Below are 21227 nucleotides of genomic sequence, written 5' to 3'. Positions count from 1 at the left end.
TTTTCCTCAGCGCTTATCGATCGCGTGCAGTTTGAAATGGAAGTCAGGCCGCTTCATTTACAGGCTGACATTAGACTCAGGTAGATGGGGGAAGGGATTCTCTTGATTACTGCGATAGGCTCGTGAGTGTATTTCAGCAGGGACAAAAATGGCATTATGCAGGCGCTGCTGACCGGCGGAAAATATCCACGCTTAGTAAACAGGAGAGGAAATCGAAGCTTTTGTCAGCTGCAGCTCGTCTCCCTCACTCACCCCCTCTCTTCCTCTACTCCTCCAGTGAGAGGGTTTATCTACTTAAGCCAATCTCCTGTTTCATTACAAAGCATCCAGTGAAATTTAATAAGACGCCACCTTTACGCTGCTCTGTAAGTAACATGCTCTCAAAATATGGCGTTTTTGATGAGCAAAAATACAAAGCATGGGGGAACGCTTCTGACAGAGCTCTGTGGGGATGGATTTCACATGATTACGACTTAAATAGCGATTCTGTGGGGGAGAAGAGAAACGGAGAAGGAAATATAGGCATGAACACTTAAAAGAGAGACACTGGAAGTAGAATTTTGTAGGAAAGCAGTAATGAGAAGTAGAGAGTACACTAGAAAAAGTTATCCAGTAAAATTTACTGTAAAAAAAAAAAACAGCACATTACTGTTTTAGGTTTTACAGGGCTGAACTTAAATTTATGTTTTAAAAAAAGTTTATATTTCATTAACTAATATAATTTTAATATTCCATCTAATGTAATAAAAGATATTTTGTACTTGTATAATATACTGATAATAATACAGGTGGTAAAATAGACACATGATCAATTAAATTTCATCAAATAGCCTTTCCACAATTGTGGGAATGTCAATTTACGTTTTTTTTTTTTTTTTAATCTGTACAATAAACAGTATTTTACAGTAAAATTACATGAAATATCTTGTTAGACCTACTACAGTACTATATGTGACCCTGGGCCACAAAACCAGTTGTAAGTAGCACGGGTATATTTGTAGCAATAGCCAACAATACAATGCATGGGTCAAAATGATCAATTTTTCTTTTATGCCAAAAATCATTAGGATTTTAAAATGAAGATTTTTTTGTACATTTCCTTTGGTAAATATATCAAAACTGAATTTTTGATCAGTAATATGCATTGCTAAGAACATTTGGACAAATTAAAAGGTGATTTTCTCAATATTTCGAATATTTATTTATTTTATTTGTTTACTTATGTTTTTTGCACCACCAGATTCCAGATTTTTTAAATAAAATATTATCCTAACAAAGTTCACAGTTTTTTACTGTACTTTTTTTTTTTTTTTTTTTTTTTTTTTTTTTTTACTGTTAAAATTACCAACATCGTGTACAACAATTATTTAGAAAGTTGATTTATTTGTCAGTAATTTTTTTCATTATTGATATATTTTTCATTCAAACTAAGTGCAACTATAAGGTTATGAAACAGATCATTTCTGGCTGGATTTACGGTTGAATTTTATAATTGATGGCGCAAGTCACTTTTGCTTTGAAACCTTAAGGAAATTAACTATATTTTTCTGAAATAATGGTTTATTCCCATTATTATTAGTAATAAATAGGAATGTAACAATATAAAAAATCTCACAATATTTCAATATGAAGTCCACAATATGATATTTATTGTGGAAAAAAAAAAGAATTGGAAGAAAATTACATTTTTGGACATTTTAAAGTTTCGTTATTCTATCTAATGCAGTTTGAGAGTTCAAAATTAAGAGCTCCAACACATGTTCTTAGCTAAGAAAACCCTCTTCTTAGTTGTGATATACTGTCTCAGTCTAAATTGCATTCACACTGGTGTTTTAGGAAGCCAAACAAATTAAAGTATAATAATAATAATAATAATAACAATTTTATATTATTGTTATTCCTATGACAGAAATAGCCATATATTGTAAAACAATTGTCGAAAAACAGACTTGATGAAGGCATTAAGCCATATTGCACTTTTGGTTTTAGTTTGTTTGACAGATACTGTGCCGAAGCATAATGGCCCAAACACAACTTTAAAGACCTTTTATGTTAGTATAAGAAGTTTACGCGTTTTGCCTGGAAGACCTATCGCTTCATATCACCATGTGATATGAAAATCTCTGTTACTGAAGGTTTTCAGTCCTGCTTCTCAGCTATATAGTATTTATTGTAAACATTCTGATTGTGTTGTGTCATATCTCGGTTTTGTGTATAGTGCAGACAGATAAGTTGCTGGGAAAGAAAAAAGGAGGGGAAAAAATCAGAAGAAAGGAGGTTCACAGTGGTGGCCGTTGCAGGTTTTTTTGATAAGGGTCATGCTGAGTGAGCGAGTTGGACGTTGTTCCCGTGGTGGCTTTATTCCCCTTCGTGTTTCTCATACTCCGACTGATTAATCCTGACATGGGTCGCAGCGAGGGAGCCGTGGTGTCCTGGCCAAGGATGACTTAGTTGTGTTCCCAATCAAAAACGGGCACCTGTCTGCTTTAGTGTGCTCACCAGAGGACCCCAAATCCTGTCAGCAAGGGAACAGCAGAAGGAGAGAGAGTGACCATCCCGTTCCATTTATCACTATACAAAGACACGCACGGACAACTGCAGGCCCTAAAAATTACATCTGAGACTTCATCCCGATTTATCAAAACGTGACTTCTGACTGCAGGAGGTATAAATCATCATTTACTGACTAGCTGCAGGTAGAGGCAGCGTGTTCCCAGAGCACAGCCAGACAGCAGGAGACAGAAAGAGAAACAGCAGAGCTTTGATAAACGACTCTGTATGTGAACACAGTCCATCGCCGCTGTTCTACTGATCCTCAGGACAGGGCGACTTTAAAGGACGTGACGTGATTCTTTGTGTAATGCGGCGAGCGTGCGATGCCGTGTGAATGCTGATGAAGCTGAATTCTTTTTGTAATACCAATACGTTGGAATAATGTTTTCGAGGCGCTTAAAATGTTATCCTCAGAACCAATGCAATTATTAACCACAGAAACCACATTAGGCTGTGAATGTAATTATGTATATACAGTTGAGGTCAAAAGTTTGCATACACCTTGAAGAATCTGAAAAACATTGTTTTACCAAAATAAGGAGGATTATACAAAATGCATGTTATTTTTTAGTGCCTACCTGAATAAGTTATTTTACATAAAAGGCATTTACACAGTCCACAAGAGAAAATAATAGTTGAATTCATAAAAAAATGACCCCGTTCAAAATTTACATACGCTTGATTCTTAATACTGTGTTGTTACCTGAATGATCCACAGCTGTATTTTTTTGTTTAGTGATGTTTGTTTTTTGTTAAGTCCCTTGTTTGTCCTGAACAGTTAAACTGTCTGCTGTTCTTCAGAAAAAATCTTCAGGTCACAAAAATGTTGTGGTTTTTCAGTATCTTTTTTGTATTTGAACCCTTTCCAACAATGACTATATGATTCTGAGATCCATGCTTCAGAAGGAAACACGATGCATCAAGTGCCCGGGGGTGAAAACTTTTGGAATTTGAAGATCAGGGTAAATTTCACTTATTTTGTCTTCTGGTAAACATATAACAATCTTCTGTAGCTTCTGAAGGTCAGTACTAAATGACAAAAATGTGATATTTAGGCAAAATAAAAAAAATGTAAATCTTCATTCCGTTCAAAAGATTTCACCCCCGGCCCCTAATGCATTGTTTTTTTTTCTTCTGAAGCATCAAGGAGCATTTGAACTTTCTGTAATCGTTGCATACGAGTCCCTCAGTTGTACTCAGTGTGAAAAGATGAATCTCAAAATCATACAGTTATTTTTGGAAAGGGTTCGAATACACAAAATGCTGAAAAACCAAAGAATCTGTGGGACCTGAAGGACTTTCCTGAAGAATAGTGGGCAGTTTAACAGTTCAGGACAAACAAAGGACTCATGAACAACTATCACTAAAAAAACAAAAAATAAAAACCAGCTGTGGATCATTCAGGTAACAACACAGTAATAGGAATCAAGTGTTTGTAAACTTTTGAATGAGGTCATTTTTATAAATTCAACTATTACTTTCTCTTGTGGACTATATGTAAACTTTTTACTGTTTATGTAAAATATCTTCATCTTCAATATTCAGGTCAGTACTACATAAAAAGTAACACATTTTGTATGATCCCTCTTATTTTGGTAAAGCAATTAACATTTTGCAGATTCTGCAAGGTGTATGCAAACTTTTGACCTTGACTGTAAGCTAATATTTGTGCAAAAAGCGATAGATTGTATTTACACTATGTAAAAATAGCAGGTTTTTTTTTTTTTTTTTTTGCAGTAATATTAGTTAGATGTTATTTATACTTCTTAGTGCAAGTAGCAGATATTTGTACCTCAGTAATGTAGTAAATTATAAAACAGTATGCAGTAATAACGTATTCAGTGTAAATTCTATTTTTTTTTATTAAATTATTAAATGGATGCTGCCTTATTGGGACAATAAAGCTGTCCCTACACCTACCCTAATTAAGGCTCTTTATTTTACACTTTCGTTATTATTTCCTTTTTTATTTTATTATTATTATTTTTTTAAATAAATGTCTTTCCAATTTGATATATAATGTGAAAAGGGAGAAGAACAAGTTTGACAAAAGGTGGATTTGAACTCTGGTCTATCGTGCCAAAAAGTTACTGTTACACGCTTTACCTCCTATGTCACTGGAGTGGTTGTTTAAAAGGCGTTTTTTGTAATGTTGTCTACCCCAATCACATGTTGGTGGGCAGAGTTACTGTAAATAGCCTCTGCCAACAAGGTGGGCTGTTTGAACTAAGTGTAAATAGACACTCCATTATTATTATTATTATTATTGTTATTATTAAATCTTAAAATGTTGTTATTTCAGAAATTAAATTGAATTTAAATGCACATTAATTACAATGTAAATGACCATTCTTGTTGTTATTATTCAATATAATTTCAATATACAACATACAGTAATTACACTTTTCAAAGAACGAAGAGTGAACTAAAACACTATCATAACTAAAGTAGATCAAAAAGGAAAAAGTAAGCACTTGCAAGTCCAAGGACAGTGTGAATGCAAAGAGAGCCTTTGAAGTATAAGTTTCTCTAACGGCAGCAGAACATGACCTTATTGGAAGTTTTAGTGTTTCACACACCCTATTCAGTACGTTTAATTGTGATTTTTTTTTTGTGTGTGTGTGTGTGTGTGTGTGTCTTCATACATTTAGCCTTTATATCTTAGCAGCAAGAATTATAAATGTTAAATGCTTATTGCCATATAAATTACAATTGCATTATATATCCATATAATCACAAAACTAAAATTGTACAGTTCTGATTTGTTCTGAACTCAGCACTCGTCTGCATGATCTGCTGGCTTACCGTTTCTTCCTCTCTCTCCTTCTTTCTCTCATGGAAAATTATTGCCATAGTCTCAAGAATCAATAGTACTTGGATTTTTTTTCTTCTTTCAAATCTTTTCAAAAGGAACAAACCAGTAACTTAACACAATTGGCCAATCAACTGGATGAGTTCAGCTGTGAAGAGTCTAATGTAATAAGTGGGCTTTAAAGGGCTAATTGACCCTGATGAGCCTCTTGTACCGGCTCTTGTTGAATCACTGGCTAGTTAGACCTTTAGCACGTTGAAGAGGCTACTTCATCTAAACCCGACACGTCAGAGACGTCAGACACCTCATCCAGCACATACACACACACAAAGACAGGCCTCACCTATGACTGGAGAGCCTCGTGACTTTAATGGTCTCTAAGGATAGAATCACCTCATTTTGAATGCAGTCCCTCAGACTTCTTCACATTTCACTAACTCCTTTTTCATATGAGTAATTTTAAAGCTCGGAGTAAGTGCAGATTAATTTGGATTCTTACCACTTTTAATGTGAAATTGAAATCTCACACAGGGGGAACAAAACAAAAGTTAACATCACAAAATGTTCCATTTTTCTCTTTCACTGATGCATTATCGTTAGTCTGATGCGTTCAGCGTGGAACCCTGCCAGTGTCTTAACTGATGGAGAACAAACAGGCCTTCCAGCTTACGTTGCAGTATGTTTTCAGGACCGAATGTTTTCCTCTTCCCTGGATGCTAGCCGATTCTGCTGAACTTTATCTCTTAGTATTCCATCGTGCCACCCCCCAGGTTTTTTTTTAACAGATAAAATGTTGGCCTATATAAATATGAATTAGGTTTGGAAGAAGGCTCAGTGCCAGGAAATGAAAGTCGTCTTTTTTTGACCATGCTATTCTGTGCTAGTCTTTGCTTTCATTGGCCCTATTGCTTTTTCCTATGGTTTCCTTTTTACTGGTTTATACTACTTTTTTTATACTTTACTTAAAATTAGCTGGACAATATAACTAAAATAGCGTTATATCTTGTAAAAATGACATTGGAGATACATGCACACTACCAGTCAAAAGTTTTTGAACCGTAAATTTGTATAATGTTTTAAAGAAGTCTCTTCTGCTCACCAAGCCTGCATTTATTTGATCCAAAATACAGCAAAAACAGTAACATTTTGAAATATATTTTAAAATTTATTCCTGTGATTTCAAAGCTGAATTTTTAGCATCATTACTCCAGTCAGATGATCCTTCAGAATCTTTCTAGTATTTTGATTTGCTGGTCAAAAACCATTATTATTATTTTATTATACTTTGGATTGAAGAAATACAGGTGGGGTGAGCTGAAAAGAGACTTCTTTAAAAAAAACACAAAATAATCTTACAGATCAAAAACTTTTGACTGGTAGTGTATGTTTACAGATTTTCCTCAGAAACTTCCATTATTGCCAAAAATCAAGTTAAAATTATTTGTAATATTTTACAATTATTTAATATATAGTGTTATATGTTGACATTATGTAGCATTATTTATTATAATATGAAAGCTAGTTTAAAAACATATAATGTCACAGATCAAAAAAGGATATTGTATAACGGTTTAATAAACAGCAATTGATGTTTTACTCACAATATTGCAAACTGCTTCGTTTTTTTTCTTCACCAGCAAAAAATATAGTTTAAAACAAAGCAGTAGCATAAATGTTGCAATATCGAGCAACACACATTACTGTAGTTGTGTTTCATTACTGAATCAAATAATGTCGACAATAAAACTAAAATAAAAGGTTGAATAATGATTTAATGGCAGTCACTTGTTTCGCTTCTTTAATGAATCAGTGCTTTGAATGAATGATTGAATGACTCATAAACAGTCACTGTTTTTAAATGAATCAGTAGAATTGATTCAAAGCTACTGTATAGCCTGGAAGAAGAGACACTGAGAATGCACATGAATGCACGGACTGACACAGTAATAATAAGTACTTATTAGTACGTATTTTTGCGACTTGTGAAAAGTTCCAACAGGTACGTTTTCGTCATGAGATCAGGTAGGCTAAGCCATGAGTCTAGGAGAGCGCACTTCTTCTATAGCCCTACTTCATAGTTGTTTGCATAGAACGTTGTAAGTCCAGGACATATTGTGCCAGGCTCTTACGAAGGTGCAAGGCTGCTGAATTTTAGATGATGTTTTGCTTAACCCCTTTTCGGTGTGAAAGTATCCTAAGCCCCTTTTTGGCAGGCACTTTGGGCTAGGCAATTTTTCGCATGAAGTATGCTTCGCAATAACATCCCTTCCTGAATTCCAAAACACTTTTAGATCACTGTATTGGAAAACCTATTCTTTTTGTGGTAATGTTGCATGATGCATTTGAATACAAGATAGGCAGTGGTGCATTGTGACATCATTCTGACACTCTCAGGCCCCGCCCATTCTGGCTCAGAGCCCATGAATCACTTGTAATCTTGTTGTCTCTGCTTTATTGAACATGGAATGTTTAGGTCCAGGTGAGATTACAGATGTAAGTGTTCACTCTGTCTCGTCCCCGCTGATCTGAGGGGTAATTGTGTGCCTCTCCCGCTTGGTTCCTCCTCCCCGCTCAAGGACGAGGCAGCTGGAGGCGTCCAGCATTGGCCATTGTGATTTCGAGCAACGGCAAGAGGAAATGGGGCTTCCTGCAGCCCTTTTAAAGAGCAGTTGGACGCCCTTTAGATGTGCCCTTGACAAGGCATCCAAATAGACCTGCCACTGCTTTATTGTGTTACAGGCACCCTACACTGGCACGACACACACACACACACACACACACACACACACATCTTCACCTCTACGTCAGGATGATTGGAAATCCAAGATATTATCTTAATGGCAGGGAGTCTGGAATAGACAATTATTTGCTGGCTTTGGTTCCTTATTAGTGCATCCTTCACTCATGTTAAGCAGGTTTAAGATTTGATTGTTGCGTCTTTTGAAGGGGAAATTGGCCATCACGGTCTATTTCTGCTTTTCTCACTTCATTACTTTTTATTTGGTCAACATGAAATCAAAATTGACTCTATTTACTTTCTCAATACATGTTCTTGCTCTTATTTTCCAAGAATACACTTTATTACAAAGAAAAAAAATACTGTGCCATCTTTTTATCAATAACTTGCAGTGCCTCTGAAATTAATTTCCTTTTTGGTAGGTGTCACCTATGGTCAGTTATTGGTCAGTGCTAACCAACTGGTTTATACTAACTAATAACCAAGTAGCATTTTAGGCTGCTGTTGTAGATCGACACAGTAATGTAGTAAAGGTTACTGCAACAATATGAAATCATGACATATTTTACAAAGAGTTATTCTCATCGGGACAAAGTTGGGAGAGTTGGGGATCGTTTACAAACACATTTGGGATCGTTTGAAGCCGCATTTAAACTGCATTTTGGAAGTTCAAACTCGGGGCACCATATCACTCCATTATATGGAGAAAAATCCTGAAATGTTTTCCTTAAAAAACATAATTTCGTTACGACTGAAGAAAGAAAGACATGAAAATCTTGGACGACAAGAGGGTGAGTACATTATCTGTAAATTGTTGTTCTGGAACTGGATTCTCCTTTAAGAGAATACTTGCCAAGACTGGCATTTTGAGATAATTTTGTGTGTATGTGTCTATTCAAGTGCAAGGAGACACAAAAGAGGAATCAATGTGGCTCACTGTGCGCGCAAATAACAGCACACAAGTACCGAATTGAGCTGTCTTTTGCTTGAATGGTTTAAAACACTTGAATGTTTACATTTGCAAGACTTTCAAATGTGCATATGATCAACAACAATCTGTTTAACTAATACGAGTGAATAAAACAACGCGAATCAAGAAATGGATTGTATTTATTCAAGATAGCCAGTCAGGCAGAGCGGTGATACATTTTAGCCCGACTGGAAAACACAATAGCTGAGGGACGTCGGGCTAGCGTTTTTGCGAGACCTAAAATTTCTGTTCATACAAATTATGATTACAGAGGCATATTATTAATTTAAAAACACTTATTTTTGTGCAGTTCCTTGCACAATGTTATGACATCAAAACACTTTTACCATAATGCATGATTTGTAACCTAAAACAGGATGTTTTTTATCATATAAGTAGGTCCATGTTTGGCTTTTCTGAAACTGTAAGCTTGCTCAGTAGCTCACCTGGTACACTTGCAATCAAACACTTTTGTAAAACACAAAGTGGTCAAAGACTTGCTTCAGCTTTATCTTATTATATAGGTACCTATATTATTTAGGTAGGGTTTAGTGTAGGTAGTATGCAGTTTTTTTTTTCTTTTCAACAAGGTTGTCAGCATCAATGTATATTATTTTCAAACGTGACAGAGCATTAAACTTTTGACAACTTAGATATTTGAGTTGAATCAACTTAAAATTTTAAGGCAGCTGGGTTTCTTACCCATCTGTTAAGTTTAGCAAACACAAATATCTAAGTTGTTACTTAGTACAACTTAACATTTCAAGTTGACTAAACTTATTTTAGTTGACTGAACGTAAAATTTTAAAGCAGCAGGGTAACAAATTATTTTAAGCTGACTCAACAAATTGTGTTTTTTATTTTTTACAGTGTAACAAAATATTGTCAGATTGATACTGATCAAGGGCCAGCTGCATAAAAATAGCCACTATATTAAGACTGTTTGACCAACTAGTAGTTAGCCAAGGGATAACCCATCTTCCTTTTCAATTCAAATTAGACCAGTCTACCTTTTTGTAACTGATTTTAAAAAGAAAAAAAATAACATGACAACATTTTTAAGACTAGTCTAAGGAGTTTATGCAACTGATATCTTTTTTTTAACTAAAACTGACTGCAGTTTTAGTGCCACTCACTAGGCATTTTACTCTGAAAGTGTCCATAAAACATGCAAGAAGCAACATAACATTTTGCAGAAATGTTGCTGCAGGCATATTTTTCAAGTGGGCCCTGGTTGCCAAGTAGTGGCCAAGTAGTCCTTCACAACTGACTGCAAGCTTGTCCAGGTGTGTTCTCCACTTTTCATAATCCAGTCAATTCCCAAGGGATTAAATAAAGCCCTACTATTTTTTTGAACTAAATGAAAATCATCTTTATTTGAAAATCTATCATGTTATCAGAGTCAGATGGGTTGAGAATGCCTTTTTATGTTGACTTTAATGTCTATATTGCTGCTAGTGTTTTATCTGTAGCTCTTTCTTCTCAGATGAGTCGAGAGACTTCCTTTTAGATGTTTTTGGAGAGAAGAAAGAGAATCTTTTCTCCATCTCTTAGCTGTTGATCTCTCATCACCTGCCTTTTAAAATTCATGGGGAGAATCAGAGACAGGAACACGCTTCTTATTGTAATGTATTCATTAAGCATCAGTTCCCAGTTCAGTCAGGCTAGCGTGATGATATAAGCCTGCCTTGCTCGCAAATGAGTCCACTCAATGGCGTACAAGGACAATTATTCTATTGCCTCGCCACTCTCCCTGCCAAATGTTTGATCAAAAGCTGTGTCAGCATCTCTTTTAGATGCACTCCGCACATTCTTTGTTAGTACGAATATCATTCTGTGTTGTTTAATAATCTCTCTGTATATTTAAATATGAAAACCCCGCTTTCGCCTGGCAGGCCATGACTGAATATCGTCTTTATTCAAAGCCATTTGTGACGGCGGTCTTTTCATCTTTCTTATCGCTAAGGCACGCAAGTACTTTATTAGCTGGTTGTTTGGCCAAGCGGTGACCTCACTGTACTGTCAGGGTCAGGTTAGCGGAGCACAACCGCACAGTGAATATGCTATAAAGCCAGGGGTTAATGAACAGCCCGGCGCGTCTGATCCTCGGTCTGTCGAATGGAGTCATCAGTAACTCTGTATCCAAGTACCATAATTCACCCCTGCTCTTGGTCCTGTGAGGGTGCAGCTCAGCGCCCCTAGAGAGCTCATTACCAGAGCTGCTCACATTAGCCCTGTAGTAACCTTCCCCAACCTGGCACAACGTCAGCCCGAATAAGACTTCCAAAATGGCCTCCGGTCCAGCAGACGAATAGCGCGGCCCTGTGAGAATGAGAAATGGAAATAAAATACTTCTTCCGAGGCTTGGGAGGAAATAGGACATTTGAGTGTCGTTAGACTGGGCACAAACACACTTACACATACAGAATTTTCCACCTGCCTTTTATCTTCCTTTATGGGCTTTGACACTTGAAATTGTGTATGTATATAAAACATTTAGACTAATAAATGTCTCTTAAGCAGCAAATCAACATATTAGAATGATTTCTAAAGGATAATGTGACACTGTAACAATGGATGTTAAAAATTCAGCTTTGCAATTACAGGCAAATAAATTACATTTTAAAGTATATTCAAATAAAAAACAGTTATTTAAAATTATAATAATGTTTTGCAATTTTACTGTTGTTTTACTGTATTTTTAGTCACATAAATGCAGCCTTGATGAGCATAACATTACAAAAACAACATTAGTATATTCGAAAAAAAGGCAGAGTAGCAAAACTAAATTGTTTGCTACTGAACTCTTTAGAGAAAGGGTCATGTAAAACAGAAATGATGAAAAAGCTTTACACATAATTTGACGTGAGGGAAAGAAATTAAATGCCACAAAAGTGTTAAAAATGTCACACTTCATAGCTGTATTTAAGTCTCTAATGCGTAGCTAAAAAGCTAGGAATAATGTTGTCAAATGTGAGTGCATATGTGAAACTGTGACTGCAGAGGCGGCACGTCTGTATGTGGTTGTAGTGTATCATAGAGACTGGCATTGCATCCATCAGTATGACAGCACTCGAGTTGCATAAGCTGCATTATTTAATACACCGCAGTGTCAAAAACTGTGACTGACTTGAGCAGAAGGCAGGTGTGTGGAGTTTGTGCGTACATGTTGTAGAGCACGTATGTTGCTGAGATTGGTTAGCTAAAGTCTGAATATTCATAATTGGTTACCTGAATAACAACAGCTAGTTGAATGGCACTATCTCCCCCTCAGGTATAGAGATACACTGGTGGCCAAAGCTTTGGAATAATTAAGATGTTTACAAGTTTTTGAAATTCATCTCTTATGTTTACCAAGGCTAAATTTATTTGATAAAAAAAATACAGTATAATCAGTAGTATTGTGAAATATTACAAATTAAAATAAATGTAGTATTTGAATATGTTTAAAAATGTAATTTATTCCTGAATTTTCAGCATAATATGCTGATTTGGTGCTCAATTATTAATAATGGTTATTATTATTATATATATATATATAGTGGAAACCATGATAATTTTTTTCAGGATTCTCTGATTAATAGAAAGGTTTTGTTTTTTGTTTTTGTTTTTTTATTGACGTTATAAATTTCTTACTGTCACTTTTGATGAAGTTTATTTATTTATTTATTTAAAATTATTTTTTTTATTTTGTGGAAACCATTATAATTTTTTCAGGATTTTTTGATTAATAGAAATTTTTGTTTTTTTGTTTTGTTTTTTTTTTTGTTTTTATATTGACATTATACATTTTTTACTGTCACTTTTGATGAAGTGTATTTATTTATTTATTTAGATTTTATTTTTTAATCTATTTACACAAAAAAATGACACTTTTTCAGGATTCTTTGATTAACAATTTTTTAATTTTTTTTTTTTTTTTTTTTATTGACATTATAAATGTCTTAGTGTCACTTCTGATTAATGTAATATATTTATGTATATATCTTTGTCTTCTTTTCTTCTTGTTTTTATTTACTTGTGTATATATATATATATATATATATATATATATATATATATATATATATATATATATATATATATAGTGGAAACCTTGATACTTTTTTCAGAATTCTTTGATTAATAGAAAGCTTTTTTTGTGATATTGACATTATAAATGTCTTACTGTCACTTTTGATGAATTTAATGCAATCTTTCTAAATAGTTTTTTTTTAATACTTAAAACCAAACTTTTGCGTGGTAGTATATCACGGTTTCCATGAAATTATTACGCAGCAAAAACTCTTTTCAAACTTAATAATAGTAAGAAATGTTTTTGAGCATCAAATCACTTTATCAGAATGATTTCTGAAGGACCATGTGACACTGAATACAGGAGTGATGATGCTGAAAATTCAATTTTGCATCACAGAAATAAATGACATTTTAAAATATATTAAAATAGAAACTTGTATTTTAAATCACAATATTTCAAGCTATTGCTTTTCACATCAAATAAATGCAGCCTTGGTAAGCATAAGAAACGTTAAAAGATTTTAAGGCATTACAAGATGAAAACAACAAAAGATCTTAATTATTTAAGTGTTTGCATTTATGTTTAAGTTCTTGAGTTGAGTATGTTTCTGCCCTGAAGTGTGATAGATTGCTAATTGTACTTCCTCTGTGTGTATATGTACGTGTGTGTTCAGTGGACGGAGGTTGGAGCGAGTGGAGTAAGTGGTCGCCATGCGGAGCCGACTGCACCATGTGGAGGAGCAGGGAATGTACCCAACCTACACCCAGCACTGGTGGGAAGGAATGCCAAGGCCTTGATCTTCAGTCCCTCAACTGTACCAGTGAGCAGTGCCCACAGAGTGAGTACCACCATCTCTGTCCCTTGATTAATCAATCGATTTAAACACAGGCTTCCTTTATTGATCACTAAATGTGATGTGAAGCCTGGGATGCATCAGTGAGAGTCCTATTAAATAGACAACAGGAAGGAAGAATCTAGGAAGGGCACTTTGGAGGTCTATATTAACACACTTTGTTTAGTATTTCAGGCAGGCCTTGTGCATCGTCAGGTCGTGTATTTTGCAGGAAGGTCACTTTTCCAGATCAGAGAGTCTCGAGTTGTCCAAGGTCTTGATGTCCCTTGGGTTACATTCGCTGTGTTTGTTTTCCAGTTTCTCTTTCCTCGCACAACCTTTCCGTTCCTGTTGTTCTTCAGTTGTTTTAATGATTTTAAACCTCTCAGTCCTACAGCCGCTGTTGCCATAGTATCACAGCAGCACTGAAATGGGCATCCTCAGGAGCAGCGGCGTTATTGCCGCTCTTCCGATGATTGTTTTTGATATCAGAGCTTCTGGTGGCCGTTATCAACTGTTTCCACGAAAAACGATTGGTTCAAACAAATGCCAGAGGGCAGACTGTGGAGAAGTCACAGCTTTGTGTGATTTGAGGATGCTTCTGTGTGACTTACGGAGGACAGAAGAGCTTCTTGAGCAAATGGTTTAATGTGCTTTCACAGCTTTACAGACTTTATGTGCTAAAAGTGTTGCAACTAGAAAAATCCTGATTGAAATATGACTTTTAAATTTTGAATGCTTTGTGTTGGGCAGAAAGTGATTGCTAAAATTAGAGTGAATTGATTTGTGTACTATATTTATAATGCATCACTAAATGTTTAGGGTTGGTAAGATATTATGTTTTGATCTTATGCTCACAAAGTCTACATTTATATTAAAAAATGCAGTATAGAAATACTAAAATGTAGTTTATTCCTGCGATTTATTTATTCGAAAGCCAAATTTCTCTAATCTTCAGTCTCACATGATCCATCAGAATTTTTTTTTAATATGCTGACTTGCTGCTCAAGAGGCATTTCTTCTTATTCAAATTAATGTTAAAAACTTTTGTGCAGCTTGTTTTTTTGTTTTTCTTTGCAGAAGCATAATTTGGAATCCATGATTTTTTGATGGATTGAAAGGTTAAAAAAACAGCATTTATTTGAAAATTAAATCTTTGCTTACATTATAAATGTCTAAAACTGTCTCTTTTGATCAAATTTAATGGATCCCAAAAAACAACAAAAAAAAATCAACAACCCAAATCTTTAAACATTAATGCATATGCATAAATTATGTTACAAGTACAAATAAATGGGGATATCGTTTGGCTTGGATTGTAATAAACACGTTGAATTAATTTTAGTACATCATCTTCTTGCCTAAGATATTTAAAAATTCATATAATTTGTACAGTACTGTATCAAATTGATTCAGTGTGAATCAAATAAACAGTGAACTGTAAATTGAATTAATTATTTTGAACAAAATATTATAGCACCCCCTCTGGCCATGCTAAGAATATTTTGTGCTTTGTTAAAAGGAGCATAACACACACAATCTCACGTCGAACTGGGCCTTGTTTATAAAACGCTCGTCAACAAACACACTTGCAAAACTCTGCTGCTTCCCCGGAAAAAGAAACCGCATCCGCTGTTCATGTACCGCTACGTTCTTTGGGAGGCTGAACAAGGTTATCTTTCCCTCACAACGAAAAACACACTTGTTTGGAGACATTCTTCCCAACCAAGTCCTGTGTATTGCTGCTGAATAAAGCACGTTGATGGACGTGTTCTTGTTCTCGCTCTGGTTGATATGTGTGTTGGCGCGCTGTTTCAGGAGAAATGCCCATATAAGGAGTTCCACTCTTTATGATGCCATGAAGAGCCATGCTTGAAAAAAACTTTACGAAACTTGTAGGAATTCAGGAGTATATTTGGCACATTTAGCATGAGAATCCAACTCTTTAACAGTGTAAATAACTCAGAATGCATGAAGTAGCATTAGACCCCCCCCCCCTTTAAATATGGAATCCTGTTACTGACACTGAATAAACACTGAATAGACTTTTTTTTCTCAGAATTCCGTGACACAAACTCGCAGTTCTGACTTTTTTCTCTGAATTTTGAGATATAAACTCACAATCGTGAATTATTAAGTCAGAATTGCGAGATATAAAGTCACAATTCAGACTTTGTTTTTCAGAATTGGGTGATATCAACTTAGAATTATGAGTTATAAAGTCAGAATTGCGAGAGAAAAAAAATTGAGTTTGTATCTCACAGTTCTAACTTTTTTCTCCGAATTTTGAGATATAAACTCACAACTGTGAATTATAAAGTCAGAATTATGACTTTTTTCTCAGAATTGCGTGATATATGCTGACAGTTGCGAGAAATATATCAGAGCTGAGATATAAAAAGTCACAAGTCTGACTTTTTTCTTAGAATTGGTTGAGAAAAAGAATTGTGAGTTATAAAGTCAGAATTGCGAGAGAAAAAAATTGAGTTTGTATCTCACAGTTCTAACTTTTTTCTCTGAATTTTGAGATATAAACTCACAATTGCGAATTATAAAATCAGAATTACGACTTTTTTCTCAGAATTGCGTGATATATGCTGACATTTGCGAGAAATATATCAGAGCTGAGAAAGTCTGACTTTCTTTTCGCATAATCGGGTAATATCAACTTAGAATTGCGAGTTATAAAGTTGTATTCTGACTTTTTTCTTGAATTGCGAGTTTCAATTTTGCGATTCTGATTATTTTTCACAATTCTGACTTTTTCTCAGAATTGTGATATAAACTCGCAATTTTGAGTAATAAAGTAGAACTCTTGAGGGGAAAAAAGACTGATATTCTCAGAATTGTTAAATCTCACAATTCTGACTTAACTTGCAATTGCGTGTTATATAAAAGTTGCAGTTACCTTTTTAAAAAAAAATTTAATTCAGTGGTGGAAATGGGGTTCCATAGTTAAAGGCATAGTTCACCCAAAAATGTTCCGTCATTGATTACTCACCCTCATGTTGTTCCAAACCTGTAAGACCTTGTCATCTTTGGAGCACAAATTAAGATATTTTTGATGAAATCCGAGAGCTCTCTGACCCTGCATAGACAGCAACACAACTGACATGTTCAAGGCCCAGAAAGGTAGTAAGGACGTTGTTAAAATAGTCCATGTGACATCAGTGGTTCAACTGTAATGTTATGAAGCTAAAAGAATACTTTTTGTGCTCTTCCATCTCAGCTTCATAAAATTACAGTCTTAATTTGTGTTGTGAAGATGAGCGAGGGTCTTATGGGTTTAGAATGATATGAGAGAGAGTAATTAATGACAGAATTTTCATGTTTGAGTGAACTTTTCCTTTAATTGTGTTCATAGTCAAACGAGCTAGTGTAACTCAGAGTGTTTGCATTGACTTACTTGCATATGTTTGCCCATATCACAGCTGAATTATTCACCCTGTCTGTCATCCAAAGCACTTTGTGTAATATCAGCTGTGAGGAACCGCAGTTTAAAGCCCTCCCATAGAGACAGCAGAACAACAGAAAAAGCTGCGCTTTTAATGTCTCGCCCTGTAATTTAGCCCACTGGTTATCATGAAATGTGGTGAGCCGAACGCTTGTTCTTTATTAACAGTTAATTTGGGGCCGTTTCACTCCCAGCAGAAATCAGGGTACTCGTCTCTGCAACTTCACGCGCTGTTCCGTTTAATCTCGCTACGGCCACGACTGATACAGATCGTCGACAGAAAGAGACAGAGATAAAGAGAGGCAGAGTGTGAGCAAACACTCCTATTAGTATGTGCAGAAGTAGAGGTCAAGAGTGAAGAGTTTGTATTCCCCATGCTGAGAGTCGATACAGTTCTACAATCCTTAGCTTTTCTACTAAGGACCACATGGAGGCATGTCCAATCATAGAATCATCTCAAACCACCTCAGCATATCTGCAGCGTTGAGATTTTACGTGCAGAAAATGCCAATTGACAACGACAAAAGAAGGAAAATACTGAATGTTACAACCTGCCAGCCGAGCCCAAGGCCTAGTTATTATCATTAGCTGTTTACGTTTCTCTGTTCTGGGAGGTTGCACTGCAGTCGGGAGGTTATTAATTGGCCCATATTGCTCAAATTAAAAGCACAGAAGCTGGTACGATGGCAGCCATGGGGAAATTTGCTCAGTTGGGGGTCCGGCCAAGCAGATGGGCATCAAAGTGTTGCATTCGCATCCTCTCGGATCAAAGTGTCGGGATTGGCGTTTTATTTCGGGCTGTTCTGCACTGTTAACATACTGTATAGTAATCTCCCTCCAGGATGTTTTTTTTTGCGCCAGGGTCAAAGGTGAGCCGGTTAAGTCTTTTCCGTCGTTCTTTAAGTTATTGCACATTTCAGATTTTAATCTGAGCCTTCCCACACATCAAACTCTTTAAAGCCGACACTTACAGGCACACTGAATAGGCAAAAATCCCTTAAAATTGGAATGCAGGCCGCAGAAAAATTCTCGTCCCAATCTGTTCTCAGCAGATGTCTCTCGCCAGACAATAGACCTGTTTTATACAGTAATGAGCAGAAAATCCTGCCTGCTTTGGCTACTCCACTGCACAGGAAATGCTTTTTTACCCTTCCTCAGAGGGTTTAATTAGTTGTAAGAGGAAACTCTTGTTGAAAAGTAGCATTTAGTGTCCTCGTAATTTAAGGTGGAGATTAGCCCTAAAGCACTTGCTATGGGTTAAATGCAAGTTAAAAAGCAGAGAAATCTAAAGTAACCGTGTGATCTGTGACATGGATGTGGTCGAGGAGGGCAGGTTGATACTCTGTTGATGCTCCTCATCATGCATGTGCCATAAATAGAACCACTGTTTTTGCTCAATATGGCATGTTTCTAAAATTAAAAGTGTCTCTTAAAGGGATAGTTCACCCAAAAATTAAAATTTAGTCATCATTTACTCACCCTCGTGTTGTTCTAAACCCATATGAGTGTCTTTCTTATGTTGAACATAAAAGAAGATATTTTAAAGGGATCATCGGATGCAAACTTCACTTTTTCATGTTGTTTAAACATTAATGTGTGTTGGCACTGTATGTACATATCTACCCTATAATGATAAAAATCCACGCAGTGGGGTTTTTTTATTCATTAATAAATAATCTGTAAAATATGAATCTGCAAAAATAATATTCCCTTTTTCAAATCAAGCTGTTCTCAGATACCTGTCGGTGTGGCGTCCCACCAACAGAGGCCGCTCCCACGATAGTTGATTGACATCAGCTCTTACCTCAGACCAGCTGTAACGGTCCAGTAACTTTCCATGTTCAGGGATGTAAGTTAGACAAGAATATCTCCGATTGAGCGATTGAGGTGTTGTGTTGCTGGAAGATGTAATAATGAACATAGTGGTCGTCAGCTACTCCCGACATCTGAGCCGCTGAAGATGCAGTAGATTACATTTGTTTGTGAAGGTAATGAGCCTCCCAATCTACATATATTCCTTCTATGTTTGTGCGAATCGTTCGTGATCCAGCTTCACTTACAGCAGAAGTGAGTATAAGCGTTTTACAGAGCTCATTTGCATTTAAAGGAACAACCCCTTAGAATGAGATGATTTTTGCAGAGCTCATTTTGACAAGGTAAAAAGGGTGTTGTTTTACAAAACCATTGAGAATTTTTAATCAAAGTATATTAGAGACTTTTCATTAAGACCCTAAAGAATCATATCAACTTGTGGAAAATGGGCATCCAATGACCCCTTTAAAGAATGCTGATAATCAGACATTTGATGATCTCCACTGACTTCCACAGTATTTCTTTTCCTATGGGAGTCAATGGGGACCAACACCTTTTTGGTTCTTCCAAATTCTTCTGAATATCTTCTTTTGTGTTTAACGTAAGAAAGAAACTTATACAGGTTTGGAGCAACATGACGGTAACTGATGACAAAATTTTCATTTTTGGGGGAAGTATTCCTTTAATAGTAAAATAAAAAAATAAATAAATAAAAAAAAAAAAATAAAACAAAAAACAGTCGTAGATCATCCAAGTAACCCCACACAGTATTAAGAACCAAGGGTTCCCAAACTTTTGCATATTTTATATTAAATATCTTACTCAGGACAGTACTAAGAAAAAAATCATGCATTTTGTATGATCTCTTTTATTTTGTTAAAATTATTCACGTTTTAACAAATTCTTTAACAAAATCTATATATATGTCAATAAATGCAATTTATACCAATAAAGGTATACCGGTGTATTTCCAGTGAAAATAAAGTTGCATAATTGTTCATGTGTTTTAATACTTCTAAAGACTAGGAGTTAGCTTGCAGCTGATTGGCTGATAGCAATATGCACAAGGGTGTTGATTCAAAGTCAAGTCACCAAATAGTGTTTTATTAGAGGTGTCTATTGTTTGATTTTCACAAATCAGTGGATAACTACAGTGTGGATGCTGTATAACGCCTCATAACCTCCATTCATCTAGTCAGGATAATTAACAGTTTGGCGCGTCGCCACCTGGTGAAATTACACCCAGGTGTTGCTGGGTAAAAAGTGATGATTGGAAGGAAAAGTCATGTTGCTGAATTAATGCAGCCTGCACTGATAATCAGGCTAATTTGTGGAATAGAGCAAATTAAGACATTTAAAAGCACCTTGTTTTTAGCCATTTAGCAATAATGAAAATAACATTGCAACCTTTGAGTGCAAATCTACTCTTTGTCTTTCATACTATGAGACTAATTTAGTAATACCTACTTTTTCAATTTGTAAATTTACCGCTGTGATAAGATCCAGACTCTTTCGACCTTTCCACCTTTCTGTGATATATGCTTTCCTATAACACTAAACACTAGTGTTTTGTCAACACTAGCACAACACAGACAGAGACCTAGCAGAAACTTCAACACTGGATCTTCCTGACAGAATCGCTAGCGTCTCTTAAAATGTCACTGTTACAAGTCTGAACCTGTTTCTGTCAGCCATGATAGGAGAATTGCAGGTTGTCGGCTGCATCCCACCGTGAGAGGAGGGGAGGCACTCTCTGTGATTTACCCACAGGCGGAGTTTGGTCCCCTCAGGCCAGGCCCGACGCCCCGCTGTTAGACAGCACGAGATGTTCGGAGCCCACTCTGTTACACCTACAGAAACCCGTGTTTCGACACACCTTACATCAGCCTCAGGAACAGCAGGAACATCGCTCGCTCTGTTTTGTGTTGATTACAGCAAAAAGGGAGCAAGGGTGGGGGAATCTGATACCGAAAGCAGTTCGGCTGCCTTTCTCCCCACCGCCTCTGCATCAAGGCGAGGTGAGAGAGAAAGCGCCTGAA

General features: G+C 35.9%; 1 protein-coding gene across 4 annotated transcripts in view; it reads left to right on the top strand.

Annotated features, from left to right (window-relative positions):
* Positions 1 to 21227, top strand: part of unc5a (unc-5 netrin receptor A) — a 236850-nt gene that overhangs the window by 172288 nt on the left and 43335 nt on the right. For all 4 annotated transcript variants that reach the window (XM_051127773.1, XM_051127772.1, XM_051127771.1 and 1 more), the window contains one exon: positions 13764 to 13928. In XM_051127773.1, coding sequence (XP_050983730.1) covers positions 13764 to 13928 — 165 coding nt within the window. The remainder of the gene's footprint in view (positions 1 to 13763; positions 13929 to 21227) is intronic.

Source organism: Labeo rohita, chromosome 14 (genome assembly GCF_022985175.1).
Source record: "Labeo rohita strain BAU-BD-2019 chromosome 14, IGBB_LRoh.1.0, whole genome shotgun sequence".
Lineage (NCBI taxonomy): Eukaryota > Metazoa > Chordata > Actinopteri > Cypriniformes > Cyprinidae > Labeo > Labeo rohita.
The sequence above is the reverse complement of the archived record's forward strand: the minus strand, read 5'-3'. Positions and strand labels throughout refer to the sequence as shown.